The 20,852-nt window shown below is 38.3% G+C and overlaps 1 protein-coding gene across 4 annotated transcripts in view; it reads left to right on the plus strand.

Annotated features, from left to right (window-relative positions):
* LOC105489066 (ADAMTS like 1) overlaps positions 1 to 20,852 on the plus strand; it is a 950,014-nt gene that overhangs the window by 675,498 nt on the left and 253,664 nt on the right. For all 4 annotated transcript variants that reach the window (XM_011753701.3, XM_011753699.3, XM_011753700.3 and 1 more), the window contains 2 exons: positions 6,916 to 7,042; positions 20,563 to 20,637. In XM_011753701.3, coding sequence (XP_011752003.2) covers positions 6,916 to 7,042; positions 20,563 to 20,637 — 202 coding nt within the window. The remainder of the gene's footprint in view (positions 1 to 6,915; positions 7,043 to 20,562; positions 20,638 to 20,852) is intronic.

Here is a 20,852-nt window from a genome sequence, read left to right on the forward strand (position 1 = left end):
GATCTTACTCCCTGTCTACTCTCACCTGTTTTGAGGAAAAATCTGATTAAACCCCCTCACCCTAGTTTGAGACCATGCCTACCACCTATCTGTATTCCCAACAGCACCATAACAGCCAGCTTAATGCCTTATGCTCAGTTGATTTGGTCTAATTTAAGTATAATCAGCAACTTCATGTGTTACTCCTCCCAAGGGTACTGGAACAACAGACAAAGGACTACACCAGTGTTTCCCAACTTTTTAACACAAAGGAGCCCTTTATTATTTTTTTTTCCTATGGGCCTTGTGTTTTGGAAGTTTCCGTCTACTCAAAACACTGCATGTATTAAGTAATAATTTGTTTTCCCATTTTATAGCTAAAAAACCTGAGTTTGCAATTAAAAAATAAATACAGTAAAGGTCAAGATTCAGCTTGTTTGTGTAATGAGATGATTGGTGTTTTGGTGACCTTATGTAGTTTTACTGCAGGTAAATATATTTCCATTAGGCTTTTGGAAATAGTAAACATAGCTCATGGAGCACCGTTAGCACCTTTGTGAATTACTGGGGATTCTGTTTTCTCGTATTGGAAATCTTAGTTGTAAACCAAAAACAAAAACAAAAAACCAAGTGTGTAAAAGAGGAAATTTTGGTACCCATAACAAACCATGAGAGAGGTATGTATGCCTGCCTGTGTGGCAGGGGGAGGGGTAGGAGGTATGGACCACAGGTGGTGTTGGGGCTTAGCACCTTCCCATTCACTTGCTATATGTGCTTCTAAGTCAGAGATCACAGATGAAACCATCTCTTCATCCCTGTGCATAAGTGTAACTCTAGAGGTAGTGATCTTGATTAGAATATTCAAACTTGTTATTACAGCTCACTATTGCCATGTAAATACTGCATGGTATGCCTTTTCATGGTTAATGGGCATCCTACTATAATTTATAGTCAAAAAATCTCAAGGTGGAATTTTGGTTTTGTTATTAAGCAGCTATGTGACCTTGGGGAAGTTACCTTCTCTGAACCTCAGTGTTATAATCTGATTGGTGTTTTGGTGACCTTATGAAGTTTTATTGCAGGTATTAGAGCTACCTCTTTGAAACTGCTTGTATTTATTTGCTCAGATGTTATTGAGACATTTATTTGCTCAGATGTTGTTGGGACATTGTTATATGACATTGTCTTTCAGAAAACTCACAAGTAATGTGTATTATTTCAGTACTTTAATTATGGTGCTCCTGAGCTGGTTTTTGATTTATTCATTTATTACACAAATACGTATTGTCTACTATAAAGAACACATTATTGCATACATTTTCTAAAAGATTCAGTAGATTCTCTGACTCTTACAACTGCTCATGTGTTCCTATTTTCTGGGAAGCTCAAATCCAGATGTGACCTCCCCCACCACATCTAGCAACTGTACAGGACGGCATAGTGTGCATTATGTGTAGTTCTCTCACTTCTAGATTTATCTTTCTTACCTTTGCCTTTCTTTTTGCTCCATTCACTCATTTGTTTTTTTAAATTTGTTGTTATATATATGCTATAAATCTTTTTATTATTTAATGAAAGGTTAAGCATAAGCAAATTAATGAATAGCTAAATCTTTTGAGGATGAGGTTAGAAATGCGCTCCCTCCCCTATATATTAAAATAGTAAATAAAGGATAATCTATGTAAATCACACTGTTACCCATAAAGTTCTATCTGAATGAAGTAAATATAAATAAGAGCAGCTATGATCAGACTTGCACAGTTTAGTTTTCCATATTTGTCTTTCCCAGTGCTGAAAATGGAAGGCTTTAAAAGTTTCTTACCTCATGGTGTTGGATCAAGAAAAGCTTGACATCACTGGCTCAGTATTTGATGCTAGATTGAGGTCCTTATGGGAAACCATTTGAAATGAAGCCAGTGTGAACCCATCCTAAGAATGTCAGTCTGAGGCATGATATCTGCTTATGGATTATATTTATTTATGTTCTCCAAATTATTAGCATGGTGATCTTTCTTTCTCCTGTGGCTACTAATGAAGGCATTTTATTATACATATTTCAGTGTCTAGAGAATTTCAGTCTTGCATACTGCCTGTTCTCTTGCTATCAGCTCTGTAAAGTGAAGGAAGAACCCCCTACTGCAGGCCTGATGCCTAAAATCTGCACAACATGCTAAGTCTCTGAGCCAACTTGGATTGGATGCTATGATCCTAGTTTGTTTGTTTGTTTTTGGCAGTGGGAGGGGGTTGGGTCGGTGGGCAGTTCTCTCCCTCCCTTTAGTAAATCTGAAAGAAGAATAAAGAAAAATCAGCAGTGTTAAGTGTGTTTGCTCAACTCAAAAATAAGACAAGGGGCTGCATATCTTTGTACACATATATGTACATAAGAGAGGGTACAAAAAACATACATTCCAGATATGAAAGCAGAACTTGATAACCCACTAGTGGTGTCTAAACAATGAAAACACTATTAATTTGGTAAGTTTCGGGGTGCTATTTTGCCTTTCTTTAAATTTTTCTTGGATCTTCTCACTTTTTTGTTACCTGAGATTAAAATATTGCAAAATAAGCAGCACCGTGCAATGATTTTGGGTGAGGATGAGGTCAGACCACTGCATTCAGCTGACACCTCCTAGCAGAGTACTAATAAACTGTATTAGATCAAAATATTCAGTTTTCCACTGTTTGCAAAAAAATTTCATGCAGTTGCCAAAGTTATGAGTGGTCATTATCTCACTTAAATGTTTTGTCCAGAATGGGGTGGGTCTGGGAACTCAGTGACCTAAACGTTGCCTTTCATGACACTTCTCTAATAATTAACATAGGTGCACTTGGGAAATAGTCTCTGAAAAATAATAGCCCTTTACAGCAATTCTTGTTCATGCATCAGGACAGAGGTTTAGGTAGTCTCTTGCTGTCATTTATGGTATGTCTGTTTCTTTGTGTGCACAGTTAAAAACACATGTACATATACATACCTACACACATGCCTGCACACATTTTTGCAGACTCGTATGTCAATGGCTGCAGTCTAAGGTCGCCTATCTGCAAACTACATTGGAGCTATTAGCAAACCATTATGTGTTTCATTGATTCAGCAGCATTTATTGTGCATCTCAAATGTCTGATACTGGGCTGAGCAGCAGAAATATCAAGATTAGTAAAACACAGGTTCTCAGGTAGCCCAGGATGTTGTGTAGAGATAGACATGTTAATAGAGTAAACTCAATATAAGTTATATAACCATTTGAATTGGGTATACATGAAAAAAAACACAAAATAATAGTAGCTTAGACACGTAAAAAATTTATTCTCTCACAAAAAAAGATGTAATCAGTCCAAGTGTGGTTCAGGAAACAGGATCTTTCTCTCTTTCTGCTCTGCCATTCTGAGTACAAGGCTTCCATTCTCAAGATTATCTCATTTCCAAGATGGCTGCTGGAGCCAGCAGGAAGGTAGGAAGGCAGAGGGCGGAAAAGGCATTCCCCAGCTAAGTCAGCTTCTTTTAAGTAGCCTTCCCAGAAGCCTCACACAACACTTCCACTTTTATTTCAGTAATTATGATTTGGTCTCATGACGAATGAGAAATGTATTCTTTTAACTGCATATAATGCTAACCAAGATAAAATTGGGCTCCAGTACAAGAAAAATAAGAGAAGATGAATATTGGATGACAACCAGAAACCTCTGCCACATGGAGGTATGAAGAAACGACTATGGAAACATACAGCAATAAGGCAGTTACCTCTGGAATCTGGACAGGCTTTCTTGAGGAGACACCTAGTTTGGGATTTGAAGGATGAATAGGAGTTTGCCAAATAAAGACTAGGGAAAGAGTATCCTAGACAAAAAATAATAGCACGTGCACAGAGGGCCAATTAAACCCATTTTTGTATTTCTATTTATTTTTCTCTCTGTTATTAATAGTAGGTCTTAAAGTAGCAACTAATTTTAATTAATCTAACAGTTATTCAAAATCAACAGATTAAGATATGTCAAGTATGATTGTCCTGATATCTCTGCAAACAATTTTCCACTTGGACCAAAGTAAGAACATTTTATCTGATATCAAGTATTCCACATTTTTAAAATAATTGAGTTAGAAGATTTTGGCAGATTGAAGAGGAATCGATAACAGAGAAAAGGAAGAAAAAAAACAATTGTGTCAGGGAGATGTTTGTCTTTTAAATTCTGAAGCTAAACAAAGCCCATTTAAAACTGACTTGGTTCATATCCTGGGGTCCATAAACCCACACTAAGAGTGCTAAGTCAGGCGTCTAGCCAAGTTAGTCTTAAAGTATGTCACCTCCTATTTAGCTATTTCTAATATCACTGTTACTTTGGATCTGTGAAGCTGAATTGCTCGTTACTGAAAATGGTTTTGGAACCATAAGAAATCTTTAGACTTAGGGAGAGATTTTCATGATTATCTCCTTTGGCTCCATTAGAGGTATCAGAGTCCATTAAAAATTTTCCAGAGAAACTTAAATCCTTTGAGAAACCTGAAATTCCTATAGTTTAAGGAGTAAATCCAGTTAGATTTGGGATGCCTGAGAGTGGAAATTCCTGTGCCCACTGCCCGTGCTGTCCTTCCACATAGCCAAGGATCTTGTCAGATTAAGTCCTCTTTAATCCCAGCAACCACAACAACAGTAGAGTCAATAATGCTTTGAATGTTGCCTAAATTAAAACTGCCATGCTTTCTCAAAGAATTTGGTCCCTCTAAGGCAATTAGGTTATCAGTTTTCTGATTTTTTTTTTTTTTTTTTTTTTTTTTGGCCAACTTTGGTTTTTGCTTCCTCTCCAATTAGCTAGTATCCAGCCATTTCTAAAGGACACGGTGAACCTCATGTGACACCTCTCTTCCGTTGTTAACTCTGACTTCACATCTCAGCTCAAAAAAGTCTCTTCCTAAGGGAAATCTTCTCTTGCCTCCCTAACCAAATGGAGTTATCCACATTTTATGCTCTCAGAGTGCCATGTGTCTGTGTTTTATAGCTTTTATCATGATTGTCATTTTACACTTTTTGCGTGTGACGATTTGAGCACTATCTCCCTCTGCCACTAGACTGTACAGTCTCATGAGAGTGGACCCATAGATGCTGAAATTCACCATTGAATGTTGCTGCTAGCACAGTGCCTGGCCCATAGCAGGTCCTCAATAAATGCTGCCTAAACAGTTAAATGAATTCTTTTATAAAGTACTTCTGTAATCCCATTTCACACTGTACTAAGAACATAAGAGTGAATACAGAAGTGATCAGCTCATGGGCGGGCCCATCTACAGATATGAATTTTGAAAATAATTTTACTGCAGTTACGTAGAAATACACCAAAGAACTCTTAAGCCAGCACATGCTTGGCACTGCAGGGATGAAATTCGGTTGCTTTCTGAAGTGGCCTCACTGCAGCCTCTGAATAGATTGAAGTGAACTGCTCCTCAGTTATGGTAAACTCACAGGGATAGAGCCCATCTGCCTTTGTCCCTGACTTTAGAACTCAGCATCATGTTTTCCTGACATCTTTGCACTTAAAAAAATGTACAGTTATCGAAGGAGTTGTTGCTTTTCATCTGTTTTTAAAAGATGTTCATTTGCTATTAATGAAAAAATACACATTACCACATTTAAAAAATAGAGTACATATATAACACAATGTTAAATAATTATGTTTTTAAGCCTTTGCCTAAACATGTGTTTGCAATTATTAATAAAAGGAATAAAAAAGAAAAGCCTCAAACTTCTGGTCATATTAACAACCAGATTTTTGAAAGGCAAGACGAACTGTGGGGACTTTATGAAGAGAAGCCATAAGTCCCTTTAGTTGTCACTACCATTATCATTTTATTTTGTCAAACAGAGTAATTGAAATAGTTTGGGAATGGAATAAATCTTTCTATATTTGATCTAACTAGAACTATAAGCCATACAACCTGGCGTAGTTTGGATTTGAATTTCTAAAACTCAGATATTGGAAAGTAAAGGGGAAAGACACAAATGGCATTGCCCACATACCTTATAAAAGCCCGTGATGTTGTTAAGCCTGATTTGGACCACGCGTAAATGTTTCACTAGAAGTCTTTAGAACTTGACTGCTTCTTAGCTAAGTGACCTTGGGTAAGATTCATGGCCTCAACTATAGAATGGAGATATCTTACTTGCATGGCTCTTTTGAGAATAAATGAGATATTTGTGCTGTGCCTGGTACAGGACAGGATAAGGCAAATGACAGGGTCTTAGTGGTGTTCATCCCTGCTGCCCGTCATGCAACCCTCCTCTTCCTCACGCACACACACACTAAGTTCGTATCTGTTTGCTGACTGTCTTCTCTTTTTTAAGCTGGAGTGCTAGCTAGAAAAGGAAGTATTTTCATTATCACTCAGCAAATATTTTTTGAGGGCCTACAGTTGACTAAGCACTGTTCTCATTGCTTGGAATACATTAATTAACCCAAGATACAAATCACCCACCCTTATGCAGCTTACATTCTAAGGAACCATGTGGAACATGGAGATCATTTATAAAATGTTTCCTGCTACCATTACCTCTTGGTTGTAGTTTTTGTCATTTGGGTGAATCGTAATTCTTAACATAGAAGTTATTCTTGAATTAGGCCCTAAAACATCAATAATTCAGGATCTTCTTGTTTCTCTTACTTTCTTCCCATCATTCCCTACCCTGCTCCCTATTCTCTCTCATTCTCTTTCTTTTACCCTTCTTTCTATTTGTATATCTGAACTTTGAAAACATCTTTACCCATGCTACCTTTTTTCCTTTCCTAGCTTGATTCAAATTCCGGTTGAATTCAGTCCCCTTCATGGGAAGTATGTTTTAGGCCCCTCAGGGATGAAGGGAGGGTTGTTTTGTGGTGATTGGCCTCATAGTGGATTCTGCCATCGGTAGCTGCTTGGTTGAATTACACATCTCTCTTTCTTGTTAGATCGTGGGCTGCGATCACCAGCTGGGAAGCACCGTCAAGGAAGATAACTGTGGGGTCTGCAACGGAGATGGGTCCACCTGCCGGCTGGTCCGAGGGCAGTATAAATCCCAGCTCTCCGCAACCAAATGTAAGACACACAGAGATGGGTGACCTTTGGACTTGTTCATTTATCCTCCCCTGGCTTAGGTCTGGCCCCACTAAACAGCCAGGGAACAACATATCCACCAAAATGATGATGAACCTGAAAATGTAGAAGGCCTCATGCTCTGGCATGTGAATTAGCTTAGGTGGACAAGTCAGGTTACCAGCTGCAGTTCCAAAGAGGAAACCTGTCCTTCTGAGGCACATCAGGAGTGAGCCAGACATGGGGCAACAAATACTCTCTGTGCAAACATGAGGTTTGCTGTCCAACATGAGGACAGACTGTATCCCAGCTTCTGCATGATGTGTAGTGTGCTATGCCTGGTAGAAGATAGCAGGGAGAGTGGGAAGATAACACAAATTCACTCCTGTCACTGTGAAGTCACATGGCCTTCATTTACAAGGTGGCCTTTGGTCAGTACTAAAACAAGTTCTTTCAGAATTAATGTAGGGCAGTGATTACGTGAAGTTTTGGTTTTTGGGTTTTTGGGTTGTGTGTGTGTGTGTGTTTTGTTTTGTTTTGTTTTGTTTTGTTTTGTTTTGTTTTGTTTTTGAGACGAGGTCTCTCATGCTGTCACTCAGGCTAGAGTGCAATGGGGCGATCGCAGCTCACTGCAACCTTCGCTTCCCGCATTCAAGCGATTCTCCTGCCTCAACCTTGCAAGTAGCTGGGATTACAGGCACATGCCACCACACCCGGCTAATTTTTGTATTTTTAGTACAGACAGGGTTTCATCATGTTGGCCAGGCTGGTCTTGAACTCCTGACCTCAAGCAATCCACCCGTCTCAGCCTCCCAAAGTGAGAGATTGCAGGCACAAGCCACTGCACCCAGGCTGTATGAAGTTTTTTATTGACGTTTGTGTCCTGATACCTCAATACTAGCAAAAAATAAAAATTAAAAAAGTATGCTTATTATACATGTACTTGCTGAGAACTTCACACAATCATCCTCTGTAATTGTTATAACAACCTCATGAGCAAAGTACTATTAATCCCCATGTTATGGATGAGATAACTGAAGCTTAGCCAGATTATGGGACTTGCACAGAGTCACACAGTTGTAATGGAGCCAAGATTGGAGCTCAGAGTCTGATTCCAGAGCCTAAGCACTTACTTGTTCCTCTGCACTGGTCACAGCCCTGCCGATAGTCTCTGTGGTGGGACATTTGCAAAGCAGATAGATGGATCAAGGGAAGGTGCCCCAGATGTCTACCCAGTCAGGTCCTGCTAGGATAGATGGTACAAGTTCTCATGGTACCTAAGCCAAAAACGGAGTCATTAATCTGAGACATTTTATGATACACGGTCCTCTGTGACAAGCACTGTTCTAGGCACTGCAGCAGATACAGATAGAAATAAGACAGGCCTTGTATTAAGGACATGCATTTTTAGAATTATTTTGGCATTGCTTGGCATATTGTCTCCAGATTTCGCTACTATGCAGAATCCTTCAATAGATCCCTGATTGAGTATTTCTTTCCACATGTCTCTCTGGCTTGGGAAATGAGAGTGAATATCTTCACTGAATGTGTTTTGTTATCTTTACTTGTTGACTAGCTGGAGGAAAACAATTGACATACGGGGAGTTTGTTGCTTTAAATGGACTTACAGGTCAAGGAAGAAAGGCAGATGCAGTTATTCTGGTATGCAGTGGAGAAATATTCTCAGAAGTCCTGAAATGGCAGCTTGCCAAAGGATTAGCCTCGAGGTAAAAAGAGGGGGCAGAAAGAAAGAACGGGGACTTCTACACACATGAAAAATTGGAGATACCAGTTTAGGGAACTCTGTACATTCTAACTCCGTTGGAAGCAGTGGAAAATGTAATTCTGCAAAAATAAATAAAATAAAATAGATTTAAAAGATTCTGGCATATAGAATAAAGAATGAGATAACTTAGACATTGATATAATACATTTAGGCAAGATTTTTCTTTGGTCATGTCTGTTGGTAGCTTCTTCTATAAGATGAAAAATTTCTAAAGTTAGAAGATGGAAACCAGAAATGGATAGAGGCATAATTCTCTTGTAAATCATGGTTGGATATTAGGAAAGAGTTATATTTAAAAGATCACTCTTAAGAACTCTTCAAGGAATGCTAGAAGAATTAAAATCTCTCTGATTATTTCTGTCTCGTATCTGAATCAGTTTTCATTATCTAGGAATCTAGGAATTACTGTTAGGTACAAAAGGGAATGTCATGCATGTGTGCAGTAATGGCTGTATAGTGTCCTGGGAGCATGTTTTTAATGGTAAAGATGCTTCTTTATTCTCATGCCCATACCTTCTTGTTCTCATAGAGGAGCTAGACTACTATACTCAGATAGACATTCCTCTTACCGTACTGTTAGGGAAGGATGGGTAACCTCTGGGGCCTGAATCACAAAACAAAGATGGAGAAGCTCCGAGGGAACAAACTGAAGCAAATTGAGAGCCCTATATAATCTCCAAGTCTACAAATAAATACCTCAATGAAAAGTGCCCTATTCAAGACCAACAGTGGGTAAATTATATAATATACAACCTGATGATTATACATAACGGCAAAATGCAATTGATTCGTTTACCTTAGCACTGATGATGCCTCATGACAAAATGATTGATATCAATAAAGCCCAGCATATGCATGCATCTCACCACAATCTATAGCAGATGCTGAACAAACTGCCTCACTTATGTTTTCTCCACCCTAGAAGAATCTTCCATCTTATATTTACGGACTGTGAGGCGACCCACTGGCAGGGAATATGAGGCTGCTCTGCAGGGCCCCGTGGAGCGGCCAGGTGAGCAGTTCTCCATGCCTGGAGGAGTCCTGCCAGATCTCTCCCCTGCCTTCTGCCAAAAGGCACCGTCAGCTCGCCACATGCTTTCTTCAAACTTCTGGCACTCAGATTCCCCACATTGAACTCATTTTCTTTCTGAACTTATATCCAAGTTTCTTTTTTTTCCCCGTATGTTATCAAGCCTCAGAGGAACAAAGCAAAAACAGGAGAGTGGAGAAAGACCATGGTAGAAAGTGCCAGAAGGATAAAGAGAAGTAGGAAAAGTTTATCAAATGGCTGCCATTTGCTGGTGAATTTTTTAAAATCATCTTTTTATTAAAAGACATTACAATTGCCTAATACAAATACAGACAATGGAAATAGAGCAAGATCAAAGTACTCTTTCTCCTTTCTTAAAGGAAAAGACTGCCCACTGGTAGCACTCAGCCGTTTCATTTTTCCTAGTTACTTCCCAACTCCCCCAGCCCACAAAAATAGTCAAATATAGCTAACATTACCTTGCTTTTGATTCTTGAAATTTAAAGGCTCATTTCTCACAAGATGTATTGACTTATACTATATTATATATTTTCCAAGTATACTCAGAATATTTTTAGGGCTAGAGCCAGCCTATTTGCTATCAATTTGATATTTCCAGCTTTGCGGAGCTCTCATCTGTATCTGTATGTTTTGAAATCACCTGGAGATCCTAAAGCTCTCTCTCTCTACCTTCCTTGCATGGTGAGGTCACTTAACTAATTTATATCAAGATAAAATTAAGCTTAAGCTTTTAATACTTAAAAATGTCCTCTCAGACTGTGGCTTATGCTGATGTATGATGGCTATGGGTAAACATATTCTTGGACTATCATTCCACCTCAAAGATTTTGAGGTAAAGTACGCTTATAATAAAACACAGGCCTCTATGCTATAAAGTACAAAATACATATGGATTTTTTTAAAGAAAGCACAAAACATTAAAGAAATTTCCACTTGCCCCTGGATGTTTCAGGCTATCCTCACAAGCCACGCAAGGATATATTCATTCAACAGCACATATTTAATGGGCACCTGCTATGTGCTGAGGAACTGTTCTAGGTGCTGGAAACACAGCACAGAACAAAACAGACAAAATCCATTTATCTTCATAGGAGCCATGGAAAAAACAAACCAGAGCAGGAGAACAGGAAATGGGTATAGGCTGCCAACCACGGGTGATGCAGGGGAGCTGCAATTTTCAGTAAGTTAATAAAGAAAGGGCTCACTGATAACATGGCATTTGAACAAGGATCTAAGGGAAGTGAAAAGAGGTCACCATGCAAAAGTCAGGGAGAAGAAAATTCTAGGATATATTCGGGATATATTTCAGGAAGAACAAAGAAGCCAGTGTGACTAAAATGAGATGAGTTTCAAAAAGGCTAGAGAAAATGATGTGAGGCAGGGGGAAGAATGGCACAGATATTGTGGGGTTTTGTAAGTCTGAATGAAATGGGAAGTCGTTGGAGGATTTTGAACAGAGGAATGACTTGATCAGATTTCTGCTATACTGAGAGTAGACTGTAGTTGGAAAGACATTACACTAAGCCAGGCCACAGATGACAGTGACTTGGACTGTACCAGTAGCTGTGGCAATGATGAGAAGTGATCCAATTCTAGATACACTGCAACTGTAATTATTTATTTATTTATTCATTTATTTCCCTCCCTCCTTCCCTCCTTTCTTTCTTTCCTTTCTTTCCTTTCTTTTCTCTCTCTCTCTCTTCCTTTCTTCCTTCCTTCCTTCCTTCCTTCCTTTCTTTCTTTCTTTCTTTCTTTCTTTCTTTCTTTCTTTCTTTCTTTCTTTCTTTCTTTCTTTCTTTCTTTCCTTCTTTTCTTTGAAACAGGGTCTCACTCTGTCTCTGAGGCTTCAGTGCAGTGGCACAATCACAGTTCAGCTCATTGCAGCCTTGACCTCCTGGACTCAGGTGATCCTCCCACTTCAGCCTCCCCGAGTAGCTGGGATTACAGGTGCACACCACCACACCTGGCTAATTTTTGTATTTTTAGTAGAGATGGGGTTTTGCCATGTTGGCCAGGCTGGTCTCAAACTCATGGCCTCAAGTGATCTGCCCACCTTAACCTCCCAAAGTGTTGGGATTGCAGGTGTGAGCCATGGCACCTGGCCAGCATTTTATATTTTAGCCATTCTTATCAGTGAGTAGTGGTATCTCATACTTGTTTTTATTTGCCTATTCCTAATGGCTAATAATGTTAACATCTTTTCATGTTGCATTAGCTTGCAATTGATGCTGTAACTAATTACCACAGACTAAGTGATTTAAAGCAACACAAATTTATTATTTGATGGTTCTGGGGGCGTCAGAAAACTGAAATAGGTTTCAGTGGGCTTAAAACAAGGTATTTGCAGAACTCAGCTCTAGAAGCATTGAGGGAGAATATCTTTTTCTTCAATTTTGATTTTCCTGTTCCTGGAGCCTATACACATTCTTTGGCATCTTCAAAGCCAGTAGCGTAGCATCTTCAGATCTCTCTCTGACTCAAGCTTCCTCTTCTGCCTGCCTCTTGTATATTAAAGAATGTTTGTGATTACATTAAGTCCACTCAGATCATCCAGGATAATCGCTTAATTTTAAGGTCAGCTGATTAGCAATCTTAATTCCATTAGCAATCTTAATTTCCCCTGCCCACATAATATCACAAATTCACAGATTTAAGGACTTATTTAGCAGAGGAGAGGGATGCATTAGTCTACTTACCACAGTGTGCTTTGTTCATCTTTTGCATAGTGTCGTTTCAAGTCTTTTGCTCATTTTTAAAAAATGTGTTGCTTGACTTTCTCTTGTTGAGTTTTGGGAGTTCTTTACATGTTTTCTAGGTGCAAGTCCTTTGTGGGATATTTGAATTGGAAATATTTTCTCCATCCTAGCTTTTTTCTTCAAAATTGCTTAATGTTATCTTTCACAGAGCAAAAGCTTTTCATTTAGATGAAGACCAGGCTATCATTTTTTTCTTTCATGGCTCATACTTTTAATGTCATGTCTAAGAACTTCTTGCCTAAGACCAGGACGCAAAGATTTTCTCTTATGTTTTCTTGCAGAAATACATTTCACCTTTAGATCAGTGACCTATTTTCAGTTATTTTTAGTATAAGGTATAAGTTTGACAGGTAGGTTGAATTTTTTTTCATATAGATGCCCAATTCTTCCAGTACCATTTGTTGAAAAGACAACCTTTTCTCTTTTGAATTGCCTTTAAACCTTGTCAAAAATCTATTGCCATTTCTGTGTGGGTCTGTTTCTGGACTGTATTCTGATATGTGTCTGTCCCTTCATCAGTGCTCCATTTTTTTTTTTTATTACTGTGGCTTTAAGGTAAATCTTAAAATGAGGTAGTGTGATTTCTCCAACTTTATTCTTGTTTTCAAATTCATTTTGGCTATTCTATTCTGAGTCTTTGCCTTTCCATATAAATTTTACTATCTGCTTGTCCATATCTACAAAAACTCTTGCTGGGATTTTGTTGTGTTAATTCTACAGATTGATTTGGAGGGGGTAGGAATTGGCATCTTTACCATGTTAAGTCACTCAATCTGTAAGGTATGAGAATTTTATGTCTCTGTTTATTTAGGTCTTGTTTTATCTCTTTGATTAGCCTTTATTAGCTTTCAGCATGAAGATCACATATACTTTAGTTAGATTTACACCTGCTGTATTTTTTTGTAACTATTGCAAATGGCATTATATTCTCTTTTTTAAAATTAGAGGTGGGGTTTCACTATGTTGCCCAGACTGAAGTGCAGTGGCTATTCACAGATGTAATGACAGCACACTACAGACCCACATTCAGATCAAGTGATCTACCTGCCTCAGCCTCCCAAGTAGCTGGGACTACAGGAGTTACTGCACTTGGCTTGGCATTGTATTCTTTGTTTCCATTTCCAATTATATATTGCTAGTTCATAGAAACATGATTGATTTTTGTGTGTTAGCCATGTATTATGTAAACTTGATAAACTCACTCAATACCTCTGAGTTTTTTGGTAGATAACTGGGATTTTCTCAATAAACAATCATGTTGTTTACAAATAAGAGTGGTTTTGCCTCTTTTCAATTTGTAAGCCGCTCTTTTTTTTTTTTTTTTTTTTTTTTTTGGTAGTCTTATTGTACTGGCTACGCATGCAATACAATAGTGAATAGGAATGATGACGATGGAGATCCTTATCTTATTCCCAATCTTAAGAGGAAAGCATTCAGTTTCTCACCATTGAGTATGATGTTAGCTGTAGGTTTTTATAAATGCCCTTTATCAGGTTGAGGAAGTTCCCTTCCTTTCCTGATTTGCTGGGAGTTATTATCATGAAGGGATGATGAATTTTATTAAATTCTCTTTTACCTCAACTGACAAAATCGTGGTTTTTCTTTAGACTGTTATTGTGATGAATTATATTAATTGATTTTCAAATAACCAACTTTGCATTTCTGGGATAAACTGTACTTGGTCATACTGTATTATTCTTTATATAGATTTCTGGTTTGATTCGGCAGTATTTTGCTGAGGCTTTTTATCTGTGTTCATGAGAGATACTGGTCTGTCGTATTCTTTTATGTATTTGTTTGGTGTTAGTATTAGCACAAAATGGCCTCAAATGATGAGTTGAGAAGTAATCTCTTGTCTTCTTTTTTCTGGAAGAGACTGTATAGAATTGATGTTATTTCTTCTTTAAGTGGTTGGTACCATGCCCCAGTGAAATTTTCTGGATCTGGAGACTTATTTTTCAGTATGTGACCTTATGAACATATGGAACACCATTATAGTAACTATTTTAATGTCCATTCTGTGTTTGGATTGATTGATTTTTCACTTTAATATGTGCTGTATTTTTTTTGTTTCTTTGCATGCCTCGTATTTTTTGACTGGATGCCAGACATTACAAATTTTACTTTTTTGGGTACTAGATATTTTTGTATTTCTATAAATATCCTTGAGCTGTGTTCTGGGAGCAGTTAAGTTACTGAAATCAGTTTGAACCTTTGGGGTCTTAAAATGTGGTAGACAGGACCAAAGCCATGTTTGGTCTAGAGCTAATTGTACCCTTTTACTGAGGCAGGACCTTTCTGAGTATACTACTCAATGTTCCATGACTTACGAAGTTTGTCACTTTGGCTGATGGGATAAGATACTATTCTCAGCCCTGTATGAGCACCATGTACTCTTCTCTATAATTCTTTTGTGTAGTTCTTACCCCAGGCCAGGTAATTTCCTCACACTTATGTATTGATTGCTATGCTGCTGGCTACTTTAAGGAAACCCTCTTGGGTCTCCAGAGTTGGCTTTCTGTATAGCTCTCTCCTTTCTGTTACTTTGTCCCAGAAATTCTAACCGTTTTGGTTTCCTTGGACTCTTGGCTTTGTCTCCTCAATTCAGGGAATCTACTGAGCTCTACCAGCCTTCCTACTTCCAAAGCTGTAGCCTGGGAACTCTATCAAGGCAGTGAGCTGAGGCAATGTTTGGCCTTATCTGATTTGTTCCCTGAGTGTACAGAATTGCTGCCCTTGTTTGCCTGATGTTCACTAACTTAAAAACCATGGTTTCATCTGACTTTTTAATTGTTTTAGGCAGAATATTAAATCTGGTTCCTGTTAGTTCATCTTTGTCAGAAGCAGAAGTCTTGGTGCTGGGCTCTCAATTCCACTCTGCAGTTACACAGAGCTAGCCAGCTTTTGACTCCTTCTGTGGCAATGTAGTTAAGCACCTCTAGTTCTGATTCCTCATCTCCCCTCAACCTCCACAGCCATTTGATTCCTAGAGGTTGAACGTGTTCCAATATTGTCTTAGAACTTTCTCCCAAGCAGCTGACACTCATTTTGTGAATCTGATACTGGCTGTTTTGATGTTATCACCTCTGCAGGCAAAGGTGTCTATGTCAGGATTATTGCCTGAGTGAGAATATAAGATACTACTGATTGTGAGATGTGTTCTGATTTCATATATGTTAAGGCATGAAAAGTTGTCCCTCTTGGAATCAATGAAATAGGGTATTTTGACAATAGAACTTTTTAACTGATTAGATATAGAGATGAAGTATAGGATGCCTCCAAGGTTTCTGGCCTAGGCAAATGGAAGGATGAAGTTCTCCAGATGGGAATGAGGAGGGCATCTTGTTTGGCCTGTCTAGTATATATCTTCTATTGTGCAATTACAGATAAACCAGGGAGAAAATTGAAAGCCTCAGATGCTCAACTTCTTATTTTGTTGGATGTATTTTAAGTAATAAAACTGTCATGAAGATGTAAAATATACCATTTAAATCTCCTCAACATTGGCAAACTATTTTTATATGTGGTCAATTGTATTTTAAAATGGCTCTTTCATTTTTAAAAATAAAATAAAATTTAGTATCAGCTCCATAGGCATAGAGGGAAGAGTCTTTAAAAACATGAACTTATCAATGGATCTAAAAATAAGATAAACTCAGATATCAGAATAGGAAATTCTGTCTTTTCAAAATATTATCCTCATCACCTTCCTCTGATACAGCTGTGAATCACACAGAGCATCCACATATGACAAGATTTTAAAACGGATATAAAATGTTCTATATAGAAAGTTGTGTGATATACACATAGATAGATAATTTTTAAAGAATTCTCTTACATACAAACCTTGGGAACAATTTTCTTGAGAAAAGACATTTGCAACCCATATCTATGAAACGACAGAATGTATGATTCCCATGGAAAGTTTGTCCGTTGAATGGAGAAAGGAGTTATCTGGTATCTGGAGCAGATCATTTAGAATTGTTGATTAATAAGCTAGAAATATGTCCTGAAGACTGGCATCATGGTTCAGTCAACAAAGCCAGAATAGATTAGGGCAGATGCACTCAATCCTAGAACAGTGCGCCTTTGTAGGAAAGGGCACCCAGAGGAATGTGCAGCACGGTGGGAGAGGATGTGGCCCCTGCCTCGCCAGCTATACAAATGGCATTCATCACCAAGGAGGCAGGTGTTGCAATCAGATTGCTCTCACATCCTGAGAAATCTTAAACACCACTCTGTGCACAACATTCTAATAGATGCCAAGTAGAAGCATCTTCCAATCCATCCCAAATCATTGAGGATTTATCAGCAAGTGAGACAATTATTAATACATAAACAACTCAAAAGTGGCTTTTTATGAATATGCAGAAAATGAAATTTTTAATTATTTTTCCTATTTTGTTTTTTGTTAAAGTAAGAGTACTGTTACTTAACGTATGTTCTAAGATATATCAGCTGACTTTAACAGATGACACACATAAGAAAAAGTTTTTATGGATAAACATCTTAGGGATACAATGGGTTAAATAGACTGAAATGGGTTTCTTTGGTGCAGGGCTCCTAAAAAATGAATGAATGTGCTTTGGGAATTTCATCTGTGGGGTGTAGTATTTTGTATTTCCCCCATGTTTTATCTTAGATCCCTTTTTCAGGACCATCTTGTGGGACTAGTGCTTTGTTTATCTTCTTTGTCACTGAAACCCTAGTTCCTAGCATGCAGCCTGACACTAAAAGACCCTCAAAAAATATTTATGGAACAAAGTAATGAATTTGCAGATCGTTTAATGACTTGCCAGGCGTCCATCAGCCCTTTTCAGAATAATATATAAGAGAAGGCTGTGGCTCTTCCTAGTTCTGTGCCATGTGCTGCCAACTGCTACAGTTTGTACCAGCCTGAGTTGCTTCATTTCTCTGACTAGGTGAGTGCAAGGGGCATCAGAAAGTACTCTTTCACCTGGTCTACTTTCTCCATATACCCTCTTCCTCAACAACTTTCTAGGAGGTTCTTCTCTTTTTGGGGAGCATGCAAATGCTACCACACTCTATCTTCTTTAGGGAACATACAGATACTACAGCATCAGCCAAAAGCTAGGGTATTAATGTTCCACTGTATGGAATGCGAGTCACTTCCCAGCAGAGCAAGAGGGAGGCTGCATGAGCTGTGTGGGGGTCAGAAGACTGCTGCTGAGCATGGCAGGACCAAACAGAAAGCTTTCCTTTTACTTGCACTTTATTTGACCTGTGAGTAAACAAAGACTTTCTATTTCTAGAAAGTGCCATTGTTTTAACTGCTTTGAGTTTCTTTTGCAAACTTAAAAAGTCATGTCTTTATGCAAGGCATTTAAAGCTCTGTAGGCCCAGTCTTGGCCAGGCATGGTGGCTCGCTCCAGTAATCCCAGCACTTTGGGAGGCCGAGGTGGGTGGATCATGAGGTCGGGAGTTCAAGACCAGCCTGGCCAAGATGGTGAAACCGCTTCTCTACTAAAAAATACAAAAATTAGCCGGGTGCGGTGGCAGGAGTCTGTAATCCCAGCTACTTGAGGCTGAGGCAGGAGAATCACTTGAACCCAGGGGGCAGAGGTTGCAGTGAGTCAAGATCGCACTCCAGCCTGGATAACAAAGTGAGACTCCATCTCAAAAAACAAACAAACAAAAAAAGCTCTGTAGGCCTAGTCCTAACATTTTGTTGTTGTTTTTCCTTTTCTATGTTCCCCTTACACTTTTTTTCTGTTGTTGTTCTTATATATCACAAACTCTTAGCTCTCTGAAATTCAACAACATATGCCATTAAAAATAGCTATAAGATTTTAGCATGAGTGGAATATTCAACTTTGTAGAGAACTTGATAATATAACCTCTCCAAGGAAGGAATTGGGAGAATATGATTCTTCTTTCTCATTCAACAGGTAATGTGCTAGGGGCCTTGGAGAGTTGAAACACAATAAAAAATAGTTTTTCAGTCCCTGTCCTTTAAGAGATTTGGAGTAGAGGGAGGAAAATAATGTTTACAGAATACTTACTGTGTTCCAGGCTATACATCCATATATCTAGATTCATGTCTATATTTATATCTAGTCACAACAATAGTATAAGGCAAGTTTTGTTTTCCCTGTTTTACAAATGAGCAAACTGAAGATCAGAGAAGTCAGGTAACTTCTGAGATTCACTAATTTCAACTAAATTCTCCTAAAGATAGGATGATAATATTAAGAGAAATATTGAGTAAGAATTGGGATTCTCTTATTTAACCTAAATCCTTCCAATGATAGGATAATTATGTACACTATTAAAAAAATATGTCTGAACAGGCCAGGTGCAGTGGCTTACCTGTGCAATCCCAGCACTTTGGGAGGCCAAGGCAGGTGGATCTCATGAGTTCAGGAGTTCAAGAAAAGCCTAGGCAGCATGGCAAAACCACATCTCTACAAAATTACAAAAATTATCTAGGCATAGTGGTGTGCACCTGTAGTCCCAGCTACTTGGGATGATGAAGTAGGAGGATCTCTTGAGCCCGGCAAGCTGAGGCTGCAGTGAGCTGTGATCACGCCACTGCACTCCAGTCTGGGTGACAAAGCGAGATCCTATCTCAAAATAGTAATAATAATAAGGGCCTGGCGTGGTGGCTCACGCCTGTAATCCCAGCACTTTGGGAGGCTGAGGTGGGCAGATCATGAGGTCAGGAGTTCGAGACCAGCCTGGCCAACATGGTGAAACCCCATCTCTACTAAAAATACAAAAATTAGCCGGGTGTGATGGTAGGTACCTGTAATTCTAGATACTTGGGAGGCTGAGGCAGAAGAATTGCTTGAACCCAGGAAGCAGAAGTTGCATTGAGCCAAGATGGTACCACTGCACTCCAGCCTGAGCAACAGAGCGGGACACCTCAAAAAAAAAAGAAAAAAAAAATATATATATATATAAGATAAGTAGTATGAACAAAGAATCACACAGGGCTTCTGAATATGCTGGTAAATATTTTTAAACCTACCTTTCTCTTGTCTTCTGAAGTGCCTTCCTATCCATTTGATCTCGGACTATGCATTATACTTCCCAGAAATTTCATTTCTTCATCAGAAAATCCTCTATGCCAATGTCAGAAGTTTTGGGTGAGGGAGTAAATAGTATAATTTAGGTGAAATTGAAACTCTGCAGCACCATAAAAATATAAGATACTGTCATTACAAATGGAGTTCTGAATAAGAATACCTATGATATATTTGAGATGCATATTAGCTCTAATTTTTAAAAATGTCTGCTTCTAATGAATTTAAGCTCAATTTATAAATAGAGTGAAAAGAAATCCATTATAAAGTGATCTGTGGTTCAGTCGATTTCTAAAAAAATATTTTTAAATAGAGTGTGTGTAGAGAAATGTTAAGAAATATTTATGGGGTACTCACTACATACAGTTTTAGGGGTAGATGTTGTGAAGGATATTTAAGAACTAGAAGGCATGATTTGTGCCCCTGGGGTGTTCAGAGCATACAAATATATCTTCCCTTTCTCTTATCTGTTCTGCTCATCCAGGATACTCTGCTGGGGAGAAGTCCAGATTTTGATGTAATAAATTCATCCTTTGAACATTAGAATTTATTTTTATGTTTTAATTCAGCACAAGTGTTTTTGATCATATAAGACCAGATTGTAAAATCAAAAATGAAAACTTGCAAACTAATTTTTCAGTATTTCAAAATTCCTATTTTTTAAAAGGCCACATCCTCCAGGAGTTAACTAGTGACTAGCATCTTTGGCATATTTTATTTTGAGAAAAGTGAAAATGTTGATTTCTAAATAATGGCCTTCACATTTCAAACACTTTAAAAAACTGTAGTTTTTAAGGTATGTAAGTCAGTGCCTTTATTTAGAAGGCCATCAATAATTTTGTGTCAAGTGACGTGCTTTAAGATTTTGCTTTGTCTCTCTCTAGCGGATGACGCTGTGGTTGCGATTCCTTATGGAAGCAGACATGTTCGCCTTGTCTTAAAAGGTCCTGATCACTTGTGTAAGTAACTCTGTTGTTTTCCTTTGGGAATTGGGAATTGTAGTCATTATTATTTATTTTGTGTTCCCAGAAAAGATTAAAACACAAGAATACACATCTTTCTACTCTATCATAATATGATATTTTGAGGGCTTCTGTTTATCTTTTAGCTGCCTGATGAGATGGCAGAAAGCCCTGTGGTAATTATCTTTAACCACAGTCATCCTGAAAAATAC

Source organism: Macaca nemestrina, chromosome 14 (genome assembly GCF_043159975.1).
Source record: "Macaca nemestrina isolate mMacNem1 chromosome 14, mMacNem.hap1, whole genome shotgun sequence".
NCBI classification, from domain to species: Eukaryota; Metazoa; Chordata; class Mammalia; order Primates; family Cercopithecidae; genus Macaca; species Macaca nemestrina.